This window comes from Scyliorhinus torazame, chromosome 15 (assembly GCF_047496885.1).
Source record: "Scyliorhinus torazame isolate Kashiwa2021f chromosome 15, sScyTor2.1, whole genome shotgun sequence".
In the NCBI taxonomy this organism is placed as follows: domain Eukaryota; kingdom Metazoa; phylum Chordata; class Chondrichthyes; order Carcharhiniformes; family Scyliorhinidae; genus Scyliorhinus; species Scyliorhinus torazame.
The window spans coordinates 126,727,318-126,745,976 of NC_092721.1; the positions used below are offsets into that span (position 1 = coordinate 126,727,318).

Here is an 18,659-nt window from a genome sequence, read left to right on the forward strand (position 1 = left end):
GGACAAGTTGGGCCAAATGGCCTCCTTCTGTGCTCCACCTTTTCAGTAATAATGAAAAAAATCATATGGCTTCATAGAGTTTCCCAACTACAGCATTCCAAAAGTATGATCTAGTATGGTATTTGACTTTAATGAAATTTGCTTGTCTCTTCTATAGCAAATAAAACTATGAGCCACATTGGCATTTGCCTTTATTTATGTGTTACTGGCCCAACAACTAAAAATGATGAGCAGCATGAATGTGAATATCCTAATGTTGTTGTCTGAGTTGTGCCACTGTTTGTGTTGTAAAAATGGCATCTCACTGTCTGCTTCAATTCATTGACTTGCATTGAAAATTCTGATGTTGCTGTATTTGCATGGTAGATACAAGCTTAATCTGCACCAGATTTTTAGTGCTCCTAATTGCAAGTGCCGTTCCCCTTTTAATGTCAGACTCAGGAACGGAGAGTCTAGCCCGTTGTCTTTCAAATAAGATGATACACCCAAGCCTAGAGAATTTAAAAAAAAACCATGACAGGAAAAGCAAGGAGTTCGCCAGTGTTCTTGTCAACATAAATCCTTCAACCAATATCACTATGAAAAAATTAACTGATCATTCGCTTCAACGCCTTGCTGTGCAGAAATGACTGCTGGATTAATCAACTGGGAGCTTGTTTTGGGCATGAAAGCCACAATGTCAGTACAGAAAACATACTGGCCTCATCTTCAACACGATTAAACAAAGGAAGGTGCCAGTAGTAATAACTTCTGCAGTAGTTTCTGAGACACTTAAATGGGAAAAGTTGTTTTCAATTAATATTGATAATTTATTGCAATTCACAAGAAGCAATTTGCACATGGTCTTGGGAATTATGAAGAGTTTTCAGTAGTTCTCCTTCATTTTGTAACACAGGAGGCAAAGACCATGAACTCCACACAACTGGTCACCAAACTTTTCAAATTTCAGACATTGAACTCTTTGTTCTTGAAAGCAACATACTATCACCACATTTAATTCTGTTTTCTAAACTAAGGGCCAGTAATTTTAACTTGCAAGACTTCCAGATAGCTCTTTTGAAGAGTTTAACCAGAAGCCGACTTGAGCGAATATTGTAACATAAATGCGATAAAACTCAAACCTGGAATTCCTTATAATGATTCCAATCTCAGAGTACAATTATATTTAATTATAAAGTGAGTCAAGCTTGTTTGGTTGCAAATGATGCCAGCTACCACACTTGATCCTCCTAATTACAACATAGCAAATACTGAATTGTAACATAGAGCCAAGGCTATAGCCAGCTCTTCATGTAAAAAAGGCAACGAGAGGGATTAACTTTAATGTTGTCATGATATGCAGACATGCAGATAATGATATACAGACAGGCAGCTAATGAACACAGAGAACAGGACATGACCAATGAGCAGGCAGGACACTCAAGGGTGGTATCTCACTATAAAAGGCACGAGGCACTCACACTCCATTTCTTTCCACTGATGAACATCTACAGAGTGAGTCAGGGTGTATGTACAGTATCACACCGCTAGCACGTGGCTAAGAGCTAGTCTGGTTCAGTCAGACAGAGTAACCACACTTAGGTTAGCAGAGAGTCAAACTCATAGAGAACTGTGCTAACTGTGCTACTGGTTCAATAAATCAGATTGAACTAACTTCAAGGTCTGGAGTATCTTTTGGTTAAAGCTGCATCCAGTTGCAGCCTGTGTTATCCCAGAGTACATAACACAACATGCTACCAGGAGACTGCTTAATCTAGGTGGTTTACCTCAGTCCTTTACGTGACGACCAGCAAATGTATCCCGGCATCATGGAGAAGATTCAGGCTCCTCGCCAGCTCAGGACCTCCGGCAATCTCAGTGCCAACTGGCAGACATTCAAGCAAAGGTTTCTGCTGTACATCGAAGCTTCAGACCTCGAGGGTGCGTCTGATGCAAGAAAGATCGCGCTTCTCCTCTCAACAGCGGGTGATGAAGCCATCAAAATCTTCAATTCTTTTCACTTCACCGAAGGCCAGGACAAGACAAAGTTTCAGACTATCCTGGACAAGTTTGACAGTCACTGTGAAGTGGACACCAATGAAATCTTCGAGCGCTACATATTCAAACAGCGCCTACAAGGTAAAGATGAATCTTTAAACTCTTTCTTAATTAACCTCGCCTGCTAGCGCTGTCCTGCAACATTGGTGATATTGCTGACTCTATGATCAGAGACCAAATTGTTTTTGGAGTTCACTCTGATCTTCTGAGAGAGCAGCTACTGAAAATCAAGTATATGACCCTGCCAGTCGCGATTGAAACATGCACAGTGCATGAGCACGCCAAAAATCACTATGCCCAGTACAAATCGGCTGAAAATGAGAAACTTGCCTCCCATGAGGCAGAGTGTGCAGGCCATCTCCCGGATGCAGCGCTTCAGCATTGATGAAAGCGGCCATTTCGTGTGCTTTTCCCGAGGCCCCACGCATGTGCGATGCGAACGGGATAACGAAGCGGCCGACACCCGCACTGTGCATGTGCGACGACGCGCGGAGCGTCAAGACGCCGACGTCATGACGTGCTCGAACTGTGGCAACGCCCACTTAAAGAAACACAGCCCTGCAAGAGGCAGGCAATGTTTAAACTGCGGAAAGCCTGGACACTATGCAGCCTTGTGCAGGTCTGCACCACCAGTCAGGGGCCAGCGCTCCCAATTCCGATGACGGCGCGTTCAGAGTGTGCAACAACGATTACAGGATTCTGATCCTGGCAGCACAATCGATCCAGAGGAAGAATGCCTGGACTCCGCCTACTGGGCATCATTACCAAATGTGAATATGCCGCATCCAACTCATCACAAATTCACTCCATCCTCGCTGTGGATTCTGCGGACGAATGGCGTGCGGTGATGCAAGTCAACGACTGCTCCATCCAGTTTAAACTGGACACAGGTCCTTCTGCCAATCTCCTCTCAAAGGCACATTTCAAACACATCAAGAAGCCCCCCAAGGTCCTTCCAGCAGCCTGCAGGCTCATGGACTACAACGGAAATGCCACCACGGCACTGGGATCCTGCCATCTACTCGTCTCCAACCGGAGCACCCGTGCACGTTTACGTTTTGAAATTGTCAAGCCAGACAGGGCATCCCTACTTGGCGCGCAGGCCTGCAAGCAGCTGAACCTCGTGCAGTCGGTTTACGCAACAACATACCCAATGTGGATCTTCAGGCCGGCATTGATGACATCCTCGTTCAGTATCCGGATGTGTTCGACGGGATGGGCACGCTGCCATATCGATACAAGATTCTGCTACGACCTGATGCCAAGCCAGTGGTCCACGCACCTCGCCGGGTCCCGGCTCCACTGAGGGAGCGCCTGAAGGCACAGCTCAAGGATCTTCAGCAACAGGGCATCATTTCCAAGGTAACCGAACCGACTGACTGGGTCAGCTCGATGGTATGTGTTAGAAAGCCTTCAGGAGACCTGCGCATCTGCATTGATCCCAAGGATCTCAATAAGGATATAATGCGTGAACACTACCCCATCCCGAAGCGGGACAAACTCACCAGTGAGATGGCACACGCACGTTTTTTTCACCAAGTTAGATGCGTCACATGGATTTTGGCAAATCCAGCTGGATGAGTCCAGCAGAAGGCTCTGCACATTCAACACATCGTTTGGCAGATACTGCTATAATCGCATGCCGTTTGGCATTGTCTCGGCATCGGAGATCTTTCATTGCATCATGGAGCAGATGATGGAGGGCATTGAAGGGGCTTGTGTGGACGACATCATCATATGGTCCACGACCCCTGAAGAGCATGTTTCCCGTCTCCAGCAGGTATTCCGTCGTGTCCATGCCAATGGCCTGAAGCTGAAAAGTCCACATGTTGCTTTGGCATGTCAACATTCAAGTTCCTAGGTGACCAGATCTCTCAGCAGGGCGTGCGCCCGGACTCAGACAAGGTCAAGGCCATCGAAGCCATGAAGGTCCCTGAAGACAAGAAGGCGGTGTTGCGCTTCCTGGGCATGGTCAATTTTCTGGACAGGTTCATCCCAAACCTGGCCTCACACACCATGGACCTACGAAACCTGGTGAAAAAGTCCACTGCCTTTGAGCGGAAGGCAGCACATCAGGCAGAGTGGTTGGAGCTGAAAGCCAAGTTCACCACTGCACCCATTTTGGCATTTTTCGACCCAGACAGGGAGACGAAGATCTCGACAGATGCGAGCCAGGATGGCATCAGTGCAGTGCTGCTTCAACGCGATGACACTTCATCCTGGGACTGGTAGCCTACACATCGAGGGCCATGACGCCCACCGAAACAAGGTATGCGCAAATATAGAAGGAATGCCTGGGTCTTCTCAAGGTTCACGACTATGTCTATGGCCTGCCGACATTCACAGTCGAGACGGTCATAGGCCTCTGGTCCACATTACGCACAAGAACCTGAACGACATGACGCCTCGGTTGCAGCACATCCTCCTCAAACTCAGAAGGTACGACTTTGACTTAGTGTACATGCTGGCAAGGAGCTCATCATCACTGATGAAATGAAATGAAATGAAAATCTCTTATTGTCACAAGTAGGCTTCAATGAAGTTACTGTGAAAAGCGCCTAGTCGCCACATTCCGGCGCCTGTTTGGGGAGGTGGTACGGGAATTGAACCGTGCTGCTGGCCTGCCTTGGTCTGCTTTCAAAGCCAGCGATTTAGCCCTGTGCTAAACATTGTCCTGCTCCATCACATTGCCTAGTGAACCGCTGTAAATCATCCGGCAGATTGAATCACAGGTGCAGCTGTGTGCTAGCACCCTCCTGGCGCCTGATGAGAAAGTGGTTCGTATCCGCAAGGAGACAGCCAAAGACCCCCTCATGCAAAGTGTCATGCACCACCTCACCAATGGCTGGCAGAAAAGGCAGTGCCCTCAATTCTATACTGTAAAGGATGACCTGACGGTGATTGATGGGATCCTCCTCAAGCTGGACCGGATTATCATTCCACTCAGTCTCCAGAGCTTGGTGCTCCGGCAAATCCATGAGGGACACCTGGGTGTCGAGAAGTGCAGACGCAGAGCCAGGCAGGCTGTCTACTGACCCGGTATTAGCCAGGACATGGTCTTCAACTGTGTGACCTGTCAATGCTTCCAGCCAGTGCAGAGCTAGGAGATGCTCCAGCAGCATGAAATTGAGGTCGCCCCGTGGTCCAAGGTTGGCATCAACCTCTTTTGTGCGAATGGGCGTGACTACATGTTGATTATTGACTATTTCTCCAATTACTCTGAAGTCGTGAAGCTCTCAGACCTCACATCTCGGACCGTCATCAAGGCCTGTAAGGAGACGTTCTCCAGGCATGGTATCCCACTCACTGTCATGAGTGACAATGGCCTGTGCTTCAACAGCCACGAGTGGTCTATGTTTGCCAAGTCACACCATTTCAAACATGTCACTTCCAGCCCACACTATCCGCAGTCCAATGGGAAGGTTGAAAAAGGGGTGCACATTGTGAAACAGCTCATCTGCAAGGCAGTGGATTCTGCTTCTGACATCTACCTCTCGCTGCTTGCATACAGGGCGACCCCACTGTACACTGACGTGTCGCCGGCTCAACTCCTGATGAACAGGGACCTGCAGACGACACTTCCAACCATACACTTGCCCAACCTGGATCACCTCCCGGTGCTGCAGAAGGTGCAGCAGTTCCGAAACCAGCACAAGCAGGGCTATGATGCTCATGCTACCGATTTGCCCGTGTTATCCCCGGCAGACACTGTCAGGATCAAGATACCGGATGGTGGCTGGTCTGCTCCAGCTGTCGTTGTTCGACAGGCTGCGCCCCGCTCGTATGTTGTACGTATGGCTGAAGGTTCTGTTGTGCGACAAAACAGACAGGCACTGCGCAAAGTTGCCTGCTCGCAACCGCTTTGTTTTCACTTTAGTCTGTTGTATTGCCACCTCCTGATACCTCAAACTACGAGGCCACCAGTCAGGCTTCCATCCCGCCTGTCAAGGCGCCGTCGTCCCCACTACCACCTCTCCGGTGGTCGACAAGGATCAGACGCAAGCCCCAGAGACTGGACTTATGAACATTTGTTTTGTTTGCTATGTTCTGTTTTCTCACATTAGACAGCTGCCTTCACATGTAAATATGTTCACATATGCCACCGCTTGTAAATATGTTAATATATGCCACCACATGTAGGTACGTTCCCATGTGCCAACAAAACATTTTAAAAAAGGGAAGATGTCATGATATGCAGACATGCAGATAATGATATACAGACAGGCACAGACAGGCAGCTAATGAACACAGAGAACAGGACATGACCAATGAGCAGGCAGGACACTCAGGGGTGGTATCTCACAATAAAAGGCACGAGGCACTTACATTCCGTCTCTTTCCACTGATGAACATCTACAGAGTGAGTCAGGGTGTATGTACAGTATCACGCCGCCAGCACATGGCTAAGAGCTAGTCTGGTTCAGTCAGATTAACCAAACTTAGGTTAGCAGAGAGTCGAACTCATAGAGAACTGTGCTAACTGCTACTGGTTCAATAAATCAGATTGAACTAACTTCAAGGTCTGGAGTATCTTTTGGTTAAAGCTGCAGCCTGTGTTATCCCAGAGTACAAATGTGACACGTTCATTTTCTAGCCCTGGTAAATAGGAATGTTAAGAGGAGGTCCAGCGTTTCCCAACAGCAGGAAGAGAAAGTTTCAAGCGGCAAATCGCCTCAATTGATAAGGTACATGTGGTCAGCTCCAGAGCAGTATTTGGAAACCAGAAAACATGGCAACTGCATGTTTTGTAGATCAGAGATAGTGATGAGTAGTGACAGGCAAGGAAAGCAGGTCTTAAATATTGAAAGCAAAATAAAATCTATTCCAGTAGAGGTTCATAACATTCCACATATTAAAACACAATGAACAAAAATACTAAAACAAAAAACAGGAAAGACCAACTGGCTCACTAAATCTGTCCCCCACGGGCATGGTGCAATTTATGTAAATCATGACACCTATCCCCTGCAGCCTCACACCCCCTCCTTCAACCTGCCAACAATCAGAAATCTCTTGGGAGAGGCAAAAAGAAGAGGGGAAAATGTCCTTGTGCAATTTAGAAAAGATATGCCGAATTCTTCTTCCAGTACTCGAGGCAATCAGACTAGTAAATAGAGACATGGTGATTGGGAGACACATTCCCCAATAAACTATCACTCCCCATACATAGCTATGACAGCCAGTCAGGAACTTGTCTAGCCTATGTCTGAAAGTTTACAATGGATCTGCACTGGCTAAATGTCAACAAATTGTTCCAAATTACAGCAATTCTCTGCACAATGAAATACTTCAAATACCTAATTTAATCTAGATCCATGCTGCATAGATTATACTTGTCCACTTTATTGACTTCAAGCAGTCTAACTCAAACAGCCATGCACATGGACAGATTCAAATCCATTTACTTAAACAAAGCTCAATTAAATTTTGTCAAACTCTGAACTTCAGATTCTTGCTGTAAAAATATAATTTTGCATTTGTTAACAATCCAATAGCCTTCCTTTGAACCTTCTTTTCAAATCTATCTGTCACTTATGATGTGAGGAGACCAAAACTGATATTCTGAGTGAGATTTAATCAGGGCCTTATACAATAGCAATTTATGAATTCCACAGACCATACATAACACTCTGTTTGCTTTTCAGTAATCTCATGGCACTGGTCGAGGGCCTTCAGAATTTAAAAACAGTGCATTAACAACTAAGTTTTTCTCCCACTCAACAGTATAGGTCAGAATTTTATGCTCTCACCCACGATGAGTTCTGAGACAGTGGGGGGAGTGGCATGGATGGGATTCCCTCCAGATTCCCACTCACATTGACCTCGCACTGATTTTATGTTGGGGCAGGCACAGCCTTGGATGGGACACCGACCCTTGCCCCAATTGAGACCCTTAAGTAGCCAATGGACATCTCCATCAGTAATCTATTAATAACTAGCTTCATGCCCCAAAAATGAACTTGCTTTCTTACTCAAACCCAAATCACACTGCGAATTCCACACTTTCGGGGGCTGTTGACGCCGGACTTGTTCGTGCTGGTTTCCCCACCAGCGTGGGGACTTAGTCCCGCGAAAGGAGAATCCCGCCCTATTGTAAATTTTTGTGACAACTTTCTAAGTTCGCGGATGCAGTGCTTGTTGAGACTTTTTAAAAAGGTTGTAAGAAAAGCAACTTACCGAAACAGGTTCTTCACCTGACTGACACTGAGGACAGGCATGGCAAGCACCAGTGGTCTGATTAAAGTATTCATTTTCCTCACATTCTGAGGAGTAGTCAGCAATAACTGAAGAGGTCAAGGATACCTGACATTGAAGGGTAGATCGTTAACAGATTGCTAAATGTTTCCGGTACCAGAATATTCACATTAGTTTAAGCATTTATTACCACAAGCAAATAAACTTGCAAGTAAAAAGAGATAAGACAAAATAAAATAACTTCCCCATAACTAGTGCTATTACCGATTGTTGTGGTAGGTAATTGGGCCAGTAATTGCTATTATCTCTACTTCTGAAAGTAAGAAAGGATATGGTTTAAAGACAGACATTTACATGTAATCTGCAGACAAAGTTGGCGGGATTCTCTAATCCTGCGGCAGAGTGTCCATGCCGTCGTAAACGCTGTCGCGTTTTACAAAGGTGTGAAGGGGCCACCACAGCACTGGAGCTGTTCACCCCGCTCCAGCTGCTGATCGCAGCGCGAACTAGGCGTCCCGGGATCCACGCATGCCAGTGCCTTCCTTCAACGCACCAGCCCCGACGCAACATGGCGCAGGACTACAGGGGCCGGCGCAGAAGAAACGAGGCCCCCAGCGAGAGAGGCCTGCCCGCCGAGCGGTGGGCCCCGATCGCGGGCCAGGCCACATCGGCGGCCACCCCCCCAGGGTCAGGCCCCCCCCCACAGGCCGCCCCCTGCACGCCGAGGTCCCGCCGGCTGAGAGCAGGTGTGGACGGCGCCGGTGGGACTCAGCGTTTCCTGGACCGAGAATTAGCGGGCCGGCCACGTAGAGTGGCCCCCGACCGGCGCCACACCAATGACGCCGGCGCCAATGGCGCCGATTCTCCACTCTGCGGAGAATCGCATGCCGGCGTCGGGGTGGCGTGGCGCGATTCGCGGCAGTCGCCGGGATTCTCCGGTCTGGCCCCGGGCTGAGAGAATCCCACCCAGGGAGTCTTTGGTAAAATAATTTGATCAGGAAATAGACTTGAATCTTTGCAGAAGCCCAGTTCACTTTATTAGTGTTGCATTTCTATAAACTACTGGTTTTGAGATTTCTGTTGGAGTCCCTCTTATAAATATCTTCTGATCACTGTGTCTGAAGGAGAAGAAGCCGGTCGTCCTACTTGAGTGATTTACGGAAGTGTTTTACAAATATTGCAAAACGATGCAATATGAAAATTGTATCCAATCCATATTGCACCTCAAAAACACCCACTGAAGTTTCCCATTGTGATGATAATGACACATTGCCATGTTTTCTCATGGCAACAATGTCAGATGAATGCTTTTAACTTGATTTTTGCAGTGCCTTTAACACCGAAAGGAAAGAATTGCATTTATATGGGACTTTTCGTGACCACCAGACATCTCAAAGTGCTTTACAGCCAAAAATGTATTTTTGAAGTGTAGTCACTGTTGTAATGTAAGAAATATAGCAGCCAATCTATGCAAAGCAAGCTCCCACCAACAGCAATGTGAAAAATGCCAGATTTTTATGTGAGGTGGATTGAGGGAAAAATATTGGTCAGGGATAATAGGGTTAACTTGCCTGCTCTTCTTCAAAATAGTGCCATGGGATCTTTTATGTCCACCAGAACAGGTTTACATTCCCACCCAAAAGACACCATCCTCAACTGAGCCTTGATTTTTGCACTCAAGTCCTGGATTAGGACATCAGGCCAGAACCAGCTGACACAGTGATGAGAGTTCTACCGACTGATCAACAGCTGACTTAGGGTAACACGCTAATGAAATATCAAATCAAGCTGGATCTCGCAGATCTCTGAAAACATAATGGTCTTGATTGAGTTTAAGTCTGAGTATGTGGGTGGGTTTTGAATGAGTTAAAATCTTGCCCACAAATGCTTGTTTTCATGATAGTTTATTTGATAACTATTTATAGGGTGGCTTAATGTGAGGGGAGACCAGAAAGTCACCTTTTTTCAATTAAACCCATCTAAATAATCATTATGGACTAGAAATTATAATGCATTCTATTTATACCACATGTTCAATTTTGGTGTATGGTTTTGAAAAGTTTCGTTTTTATTAAAAAAATATTTTGGCTATGAGAGATTGGCGAAATGATATAATATAATTACAGCTCATCAAATTCCTGGAAAACTACCAAGTGGCAATGAAGGTGGTAATTACCAGCCTGCAGAAATCAGGGTAGTTGTATAGAATTATAGGGAAACTTTTCAATGGAAATTGGTCTGCAAGTTAAAATAGGTACAGATTGCAGTGGGGAAGTGCAGAAAGAGAGGGAAACCAGGATTTATGTAGAGAGGTGAAAGACCAGGGTCCTTATGAATACTGGAATTTATGCAACATCAAAATAAATGATAATTTCTCGTGGATTTTACAGGACATTTTTGCAATTTACGTTCCCAGCATGTAACTTTGCCATCTGCGAGTGTTTTTGTTTATTCGTTCATGGGATTTTCGCATCGCTGGCTGGGCCAGCATTTATTGCCTATCCCTGAGGGCATTTAAGAGTCAACCACATTGCTGTGATCTGGAGTCACATGTAGGCCAGACAAGGTAAGGACAACAGATTTCCTTCCCTAAAGGACATTAGTGAATCAGATGGTTTTTTAACGACAATCGGCAATGGTCACCTTTAGACTTTTAATTCCAGATTTTTTTTATTAAATTCAAATTTCACCATCTGCCATGGCAGGATTCGAACCTGGGTCACCAGAGCATGACTCTGGGTCTCTGGATTACTAATCCAGTGACAATACCACTATGCCACTGTCTCCCCTCGAGAGGGGAATTCTGGTGCAGAGGTCAGCTGGACCTAGAGGATTTTCCATCCATTAAGGAAAGCCATCCAGTGTCTGCTGGACCTTGATTATTGGTGTGTGAACAAAGAACAATACAGCACAGGAACAGGCCTTTGGCCCTCCAAGCCTGTACCGGTCATGATATTATTATTATTATACCAATCTTGGCCAAAACCCTCAGCACTTCTTGAGCCGTATCCCTCTATACCCATCCTTTCTATGTATTTGTCAAGATGCGTTTTGAATGCCTTGTGCTTCTGGCAAGGGTTGGGAATGTGAATTTGCGACATTTCCCTTCTAGAATGCAGTCACCTCGGGATCCAAGTTAAACTGAATGCAGAAACCAAAGTGACCCACATTAAGCTATTTTAAGCCAAATTGCAGGTAATTAAATTTTTCCAACTTTCCAGTTGCTTTCGGGGTGAAATTGGTCTTTGCCAGTAGGAGGAAATGGACTGATAAGGGATCGGCAGCTCATTTTACACCATGTCCAAGTGACTCCTCTATTGACTTCAATGGAAAAAAATATTGTGTACACTATAAAATAAGCTGCCAGTTCACTATCAACTTGTTTTGTGCTCCTGGCAAAAATCTAATTAATTTCCTTTGCCTTTCCCTTAAAATGAAGGGTAGTTTTCATGCACAATGATGGAGCAATTTTGGTGGTCTGCTTCTCAACACATGTGTTTCCCAGTCTGCATAACTAAAGGGAGCATGACCACACCAACATTCTCACAAACTAGCTGCCAGGTTCAATATTTTGTTTTGCAAATGCATGAATTTAATTCCTTCGAAGTTTTATTTACAAAGAAATCCATTGTGCAATTGGTTATCAGTTAAATAGGTGCAGCATGATAAGTCAAGATCTGGTATGAAAAAAATAAAGACTTGAATTTAGACAGCGCATCTCATTATCTCCGGATGCCCCAAAGCAATGTGCAGGCAATTAGGTTATTTTTAAAGTGTAGCCACTGTTGTAATATAAGAGCGCCTACAGATAATATAAAAGTACATTTTTACAAAGTCCCACTTCTGGGAGATGAACCTCCGAATTAGAAGTGCTAATGTGTAAAGAAAAAGTACGCACACTCTCCACCCATTTAACAGAAACCCATGTTTCATTGCCTGAAACAACATTTAGGAATTGAGAAGTATTTAAATGTATTGTGAATCTCAACAATGTTTTCTCTTGAATATCATAAATGTACATTGGGTTTTTAAACATCGGTGGATTATTGGAACAATTCCTAGAGGTGCAATCAAGAACACACAATATTATTTCCAAAAAAGTGGATTTCTCTTGGTGCTTAGATCAACATTCATCCCTCAACACATACAAATGTGTTGAATCAAAACAAATTCACTGGTGATATATCAAATTGCTGTTTATAGAATCTTGCTATTAACAAATTGGATGCCATGTTTGCCTACAAAATAAGAATGACAAGACTTCAAAAGTAACAGAGGCTGTGAATGTGTATTGGGATTTCAGTTTGTGAAAGGCATTATATAAGGTTCTCTTTCCTTTCTGCTTTACACGCACCCTTTGTGGTGTGAAATTTCAGGACATGCTGAAGAGGGGAAGGGAACTGTTTCATGACCCCAATCCTGTAACCACCAATAATCGGCAGTGGGTTTTGGGGAATGGGGGGAGTGCAGTCCAGGAATTCTGCTGTCCTTCCAAATCAGGCAAATTAAACTACTTTATACACTTGCTAAGAGTCTTTCAGGAGTACAAGGGTCAGATTTTCACAGTGGCTTACCGTTAAAATGCGCCTTCTAAAATGGATCAGCTGGGGGAAGGTGGGAAAACAGGCATGGCTGTCCTAGGCATCACCCCAGCTCCATAAGAGGGTCAGTGGGGTAAAGGGAGACTCATTTTTTAATCGGCGGGTGCCCTCAGTGCAGCGCATGTAGAAAGGTTAGGGCACACTGCCTCGGCTTTGAAAGGATTGGCACACCCCTGGCATTGTGGGAGCAAAACAGCAGGATTCAAGGCTGCCAGGGACAGTTAGGCAGCCAGCTGGCAATGGGGGCACTACTGTCAGATTTTGGGCCCAGCTGCAATGGAAGGGTAGAACCTCAAGAATTAGGAGAGTGAAAGAGAGGAGAGAAGAGCAAAAGGGATACTGAGGCCATTCCCTCAATATAGGATCTATCAATGAAGGTAGAGCTACCTGGAGATGACCAAAAACCAATGCCGCACAAGATGGTGACTCTCCAGGTACATAGTCACCGACATTTGTATTTTTTGTTGCTGAAGACCTCACTGCTTGCAATACTGCTTCCCTGCCTGTAGCTATCAGGGTCACTGTGATCATGAACTTCTTTACTTCATTCTCCTTCCAAGAATCAGCTGTGCACCTTGGTGGCATCTCAAAAACAATTGTACACCGCGTCATCTCATGGGTCATTGATGCTCTCTTTGCCAAAATTGGATAGCATATTAATTTAATGACAGACACAGACTTACAGAGACTCAGGGCATTGGGTTTCACATCCATTGCTGAATTCCCCAAGATACAGAGCATCGTAAATTGTACCTATGTGACCATTAAGGCACCCGGTGACTACCCGCTTAGATTCATCAGTGAAAAGGGGCGCAGAACAGAAGAAACACTCCCTCAATGTCCAACTGCCGCACAAACATAACAAGAGTTTCTTCCATGTGTGCTCTTGCTTTCCTGGCCACTGCATGATTCCTTCATCCTCTGCCAGCCCATGCTGTCTTAGATCTTCACTCTAACCTCTAAAGTGTATGATGGACCATCGAGGAACTCAAAAAGATAGCTATGAACCTGTGTACAGAGCCCTAAACAGAGGCACAGAACTGATAAAACCTAAGCCACATGCTTAGCTGGGCAACCATTGAGGAGGCCATCAGGCTTCTGAAGAGTGATTCCAGTACCTGGATTGGTCAGGTGATGCCCTTTAATCATTTGCTGAAAGGGTCACAGTTATTGTAGTGGTCTGTTGCATTCTCCATAACATTGCCGTCCAGAGGTATTGACCTTGATGACAATGAAGTATTGGAAGGAGACAGTTCATCGAGGAGAGCAGGACATAGGCGAGAAGGAAGAATTTGAGATGGAGGGAGATGATGCTGAACAGAATAGTATCCCTATTTCACAGCGAGGTAGCATCCTCATGTGACCCTCTGGGATTAGGCCTCCTTTGTCTCCCTCACAGTCCCAGCATTCGTTTCAGGCTGGCATTGATAAACTGAGGGTCTGTCCAATCCCGGGTGCCAGGCCTCTGGCTCGATCCTCTTTGACGTCTTGCTTCCCTCTGGTACAGTGGAAGATTTTGGCACAATCAACAGATCTCTGCCTCAGAGCAACTAGCAGCTTTATAGATGGCTGTCGTGGGGTGTCTAAATGAGTCTCACATTTCACCTAACCAATTCTGTTCCTATTCCCACTGACTAAGTTCTGAATTAGCCATGCTAAATTGCCCCTTAGTGTCCAAAGGTTAGGTTAGGTGAGGTTATAGGGTTACGGAGATAGGGTGGGAATTGTGCTTAGGTAGGGTGCTTTTTCGGAGGGTCGCTGCAGACCCGATGAGCCAAATGACCTCCTTCCGCACTATAGGGATTCTATAATTCTATGAAAGGAGGACCCAAGACAAGCAGCAGCATTTAAAAGAGTAGGAGAGAGGAGGGCCCAGAGACAGAGAGCAGCACCTGAAAGTGAGTGGGGGAGAGAAGGGCCCGGAGACAGACAGCAGCATCTAAAAGAACAGTAGTAGTTCTAAGGTTTACAAACAGAAGTAAAGCTTACTAGTTTGACTGGTGAGTATTTCCTATTTATCTTTACGGAAATTTCAGTCGGGGTAAGGAGAACATTTATTGAAATAATAATATAAGCACATATAGTTGGCTGTAGAGACAGCAGATGCATTGGTGATTATCTTCCCAAATTCTACAAATTCTGGGATTCCTGCAGATTAGAAGGAGAGAAAAATGGGAACTACAGACCTGCTAGCCTGACAACAGTAGTCGGGAAAATCTATTATGAAGGATGTGATAACTGGGCACTGAGAAAATAATGGTTGAATCGGGCAGAGTAAACTTAGACTTATGAAAAGGAAATCATGTTGTGAAACCTGTTGGAATATTTTGAGGGTGTGACGAGCAGAATAGATATGGGAGAACCAGTAGATGTGGTGCTTTGGGACTTTCGGAAGGCTTACGAAAAGATCTAGGACAGGAGGTTAGTAATAAAAATTATAGCTCATGGGATGGGGGAAATATACCGGCACAAATTGAGTTTTGGTTAACGGACAAACAGAGAGAAGGAATAAATGGTTTATTCTCAGGCTGGCAGGCTGAGACTAGTGAAGTCCCACAAGGACCTGGGCATGGGCCACAGCTATTCACAGTCTGTATCAATGATTTGAATGTGGGGACCAAATGTAATATTTCCAAGTTTGCTGATGACACAAACCTTTGTGGATATGTGCGTTGGGAGCACGGTGCAAAGAGGCCTAAAGGGGATTTCAACAAGCTAAGTGAATGGGCAAGAACATTGTAGATGGAATATAATGTGGAAAATGTGAAGTTGTCCACTTTGGTAGCAAAAACAGAAATACAGAATATTTCTTAGCGAGTGAGAGATTTGGAAGTGTTGATGTCCAAAGAGACCTGGGTGTCCATGTTCTTAAATCACTGAAAGCTAACATGCAGGTGCAACAAACAATTAGGAAGGCAAATGGTATGTTTCTCTTTATCATAAAAGGATTCAAGAAAAGGAATAAAGACTCCCACATCCTGTAAGGACTCCATCCCAATTCCTTCACCTCTATTGCATCCGTTACAAATATTATGCCACTTTCCAAAACAGTGCTGCTGACATGTCTTCCTTCTTCCTTAATCGTGTTTCCCACCCACCATAGTTGACAGCTCTCAACCGTGTTCGACCCATCTCCCGCACCTCTGTTCTCACCCTTTCCCACCCCATCCAGACCAGGATAGCGTCCCCCTTAACCTCACTTTACAACCCACTAGCATCTGCATTCAAAGGATAAATCCATTGCCAGTTCCGCCAACTCCTGCATGATCCCACCACCAAAAAGATCTTCCCCTCACTCTCCCTGGGCGAAATTCTCCGGAAACGGCGCGATGTCCGCCGACTGGCGACAAAACGGCGCCAATCAGACGGGCATCGCGCCGCCCCAAAGGTGCGGAATGCTCCGCATCTTTGGGGGCCGAGCCCCAACATTGAGGGGCTAGGCCGACGCCGGAGGAATTTCCGCCAGGCCAGCTGGCGGAAACGGCCTTTGATGCCCCGCCAGCTGGCGCGGAAATGGCATCTCCGGGCGGCGCATGCGCGGGAGCGTCAGCGGCTGCTGACAGTTTCCCACGCATGCGCAGTGGAGGGAGTCTCTTCCACCTCCGCCATGGTGGAGACCGTGGCGGAGGCGGAAGGGAAAGAGTGCCCCCACGGCACAGGCCCACCCGCGGATCGGTGGGCCCCGATCGCGGGCCAGGCCACCGTGGGGGCACCCCCCGGGGTCAGATCACCCCGTGCCCCCCCCAGGACCCCAGAGCCCGCCCACGCCGCCTTGTCCCGCCGGTAAGGTAGGTGATTTAATTTACGCCGGCGGGACAAGCAATTTATCGGCGGGACTTCGGCCCATCCGGGCCGGAGAATCGAGCGGGGGGGCCCGCCAACCGGCGCGGCGTGATTCCCGCCCCCGCCGAATATCCGGTGCCAGAGACTTCGGCAAACGCGGGGGCGGGATTCACGCCAGCCCCCGGCGATTCTCCGACCCAGCGGGGGGGTCGGAGAATGTCGCCCCCTATTAGCATTCCAGTTTTTATAACGTATTTTATTCCAAACTTGTATAAAATGTTACAAAACATAAACAATTTGGGGAGCAACGTCCCCAACACACAACTATACAGTTTGTACAAATGTTTCTCTTTTTCAACCCCCTCACCCCTCCACGATGAACAACTCCTCAAACACTGCCACGAACATCCCCCACCTTGCCTCAAAGCCCTCAACTGAACCCCTTAATTAGTTATTGATCTTTTCCAGCCCCAGGTGACGTTACTGACCGCCACTCCAACAGAATTCTTCACCAGGCAATCAGAGAGACGAAGGCCACATCATCAGACTTCCTCCCCTCCATCATCTCCGGCTTCTCCAATATCCCAAATATCGCCACCAAAGGCTCAACCTCCTCCCCCACTACCCTTGTTAGCGTCGCAAACATTCCCGCACAGAATTTCCAACCTTTCGTTGCCCCAAAATATATGAGCATGATTCGTTGGTCTCCGCCCACACTACTCACACTCGTCTGCCCCTCGCTGGAAGAACTCACTCATTCTTGCCTGCAACATATGTACCCTGTGTACCACCTGGAACTGTATCCGGCTCATCCTTCCAGACAAGAGAGGTTGCATTTACCCTTCGTAGTGACTCACTCCGTACTCCCCAGTTTATCTCCCCTCCCAGCACCCCCTCCCACTTCTCATTAATCTTCACCACCTGCTCACTTCCCTGCTCTCCCAACCACCCATATGTGTTACCGATCCTGCCCTCCCCTTCCACATCCGGAAGCAGCAGACGCTCCAGCAGGGTGTACCTCGGCAACCTGGGGAACTCTTTCCAAACCTTCCGCGTGAAGCCCCTTAACTGCAGGTACCTAAACTCACTTCCTCTCGCAAGCTCTACCTCTCCTTCAGTTCCTAAATACTGGCAAACCACTATTTCAGGTACAGATGCCTCACCTTAACCAGCCCCACTTCTCTCCACTTTCTATACATACCATAAATCCCTCCCGGCTCAAAACTATTGTTTTTGCACAGAGGCGCCAGCATCGACACCCCATCTATCCTGAAATGCCTCCTCAGCTGGTTCCAGACCTTTGTAGACCTTTACTGTGGACTGCATCTCTGGGCTCTCCACGTATTTCCTTGGCGCCATTGACAATGCCGCCGTCACCATTGCCTTGAAGCTGGACCCCCTACAGGATTTGTCCTCCATCCGAAACCATTCTGCCCCCTCTCCTCCCACCACCATCTCACCTTCTCCACCCAGTAATAATGTAGCAGGTTCGGCAACGTTAACCCTCCCTTCTGCCTCTGTAACAGGGTCTTCTTAACCCTCGGCACCGTACCTGCCCATACAAAGTTTAAGATAATCATGCGCAGGTTGGGCGTCCCTTGTGACCACCTCGTCATTCCCGGCAAACCACCAGAGTAGCGCTCCACAGGCGCCCTCACTGAGTTTGTATTCACTCCTGCGAAACAACCTTAATAGCGTTTCATAGGTGTCCTCCTCCGAACCTTTACTTTCTTCATCGTATTCATGATCTTCGTAAATATCATCATAGTACTCATCCTTGGAGTCAGTATAATCTGCAAAGACTTCTGTAAAGTACGACATTGCACATGCAATTATGTGTTCACACAGGAGGTGACCAACTTCAAAGTCAGCAGCGAGTCTTGCTGCAGAACTTTTATTTAACACTCCATGCTGTGGAGCTTCAGTAGGACTGAAGAAATTAAAGAATGAGTCATTTGGTACAGTTTTAATCACTGTTTTGCGAGTGCTCCGACCATTATGCTTCGGATTTGTTTTAATGGTTTTCAGTGCGTCATTATTTCT

General features: G+C 46.4%; 1 protein-coding gene across 2 annotated transcripts in view; it reads right to left on the minus strand.

Annotated features, from left to right (window-relative positions):
• The window catches only part of edar (ectodysplasin A receptor), a 133,451-nt gene that overhangs the window by 48,853 nt on the left and 65,939 nt on the right, over nt 1–18,659 (minus strand). For both annotated transcript variants that reach the window (XM_072476705.1, XM_072476704.1), the window contains one exon: nt 8,215–8,340. In XM_072476705.1, coding sequence (XP_072332806.1) covers nt 8,215–8,340 — 126 coding nt within the window. The remainder of the gene's footprint in view (nt 1–8,214; nt 8,341–18,659) is intronic.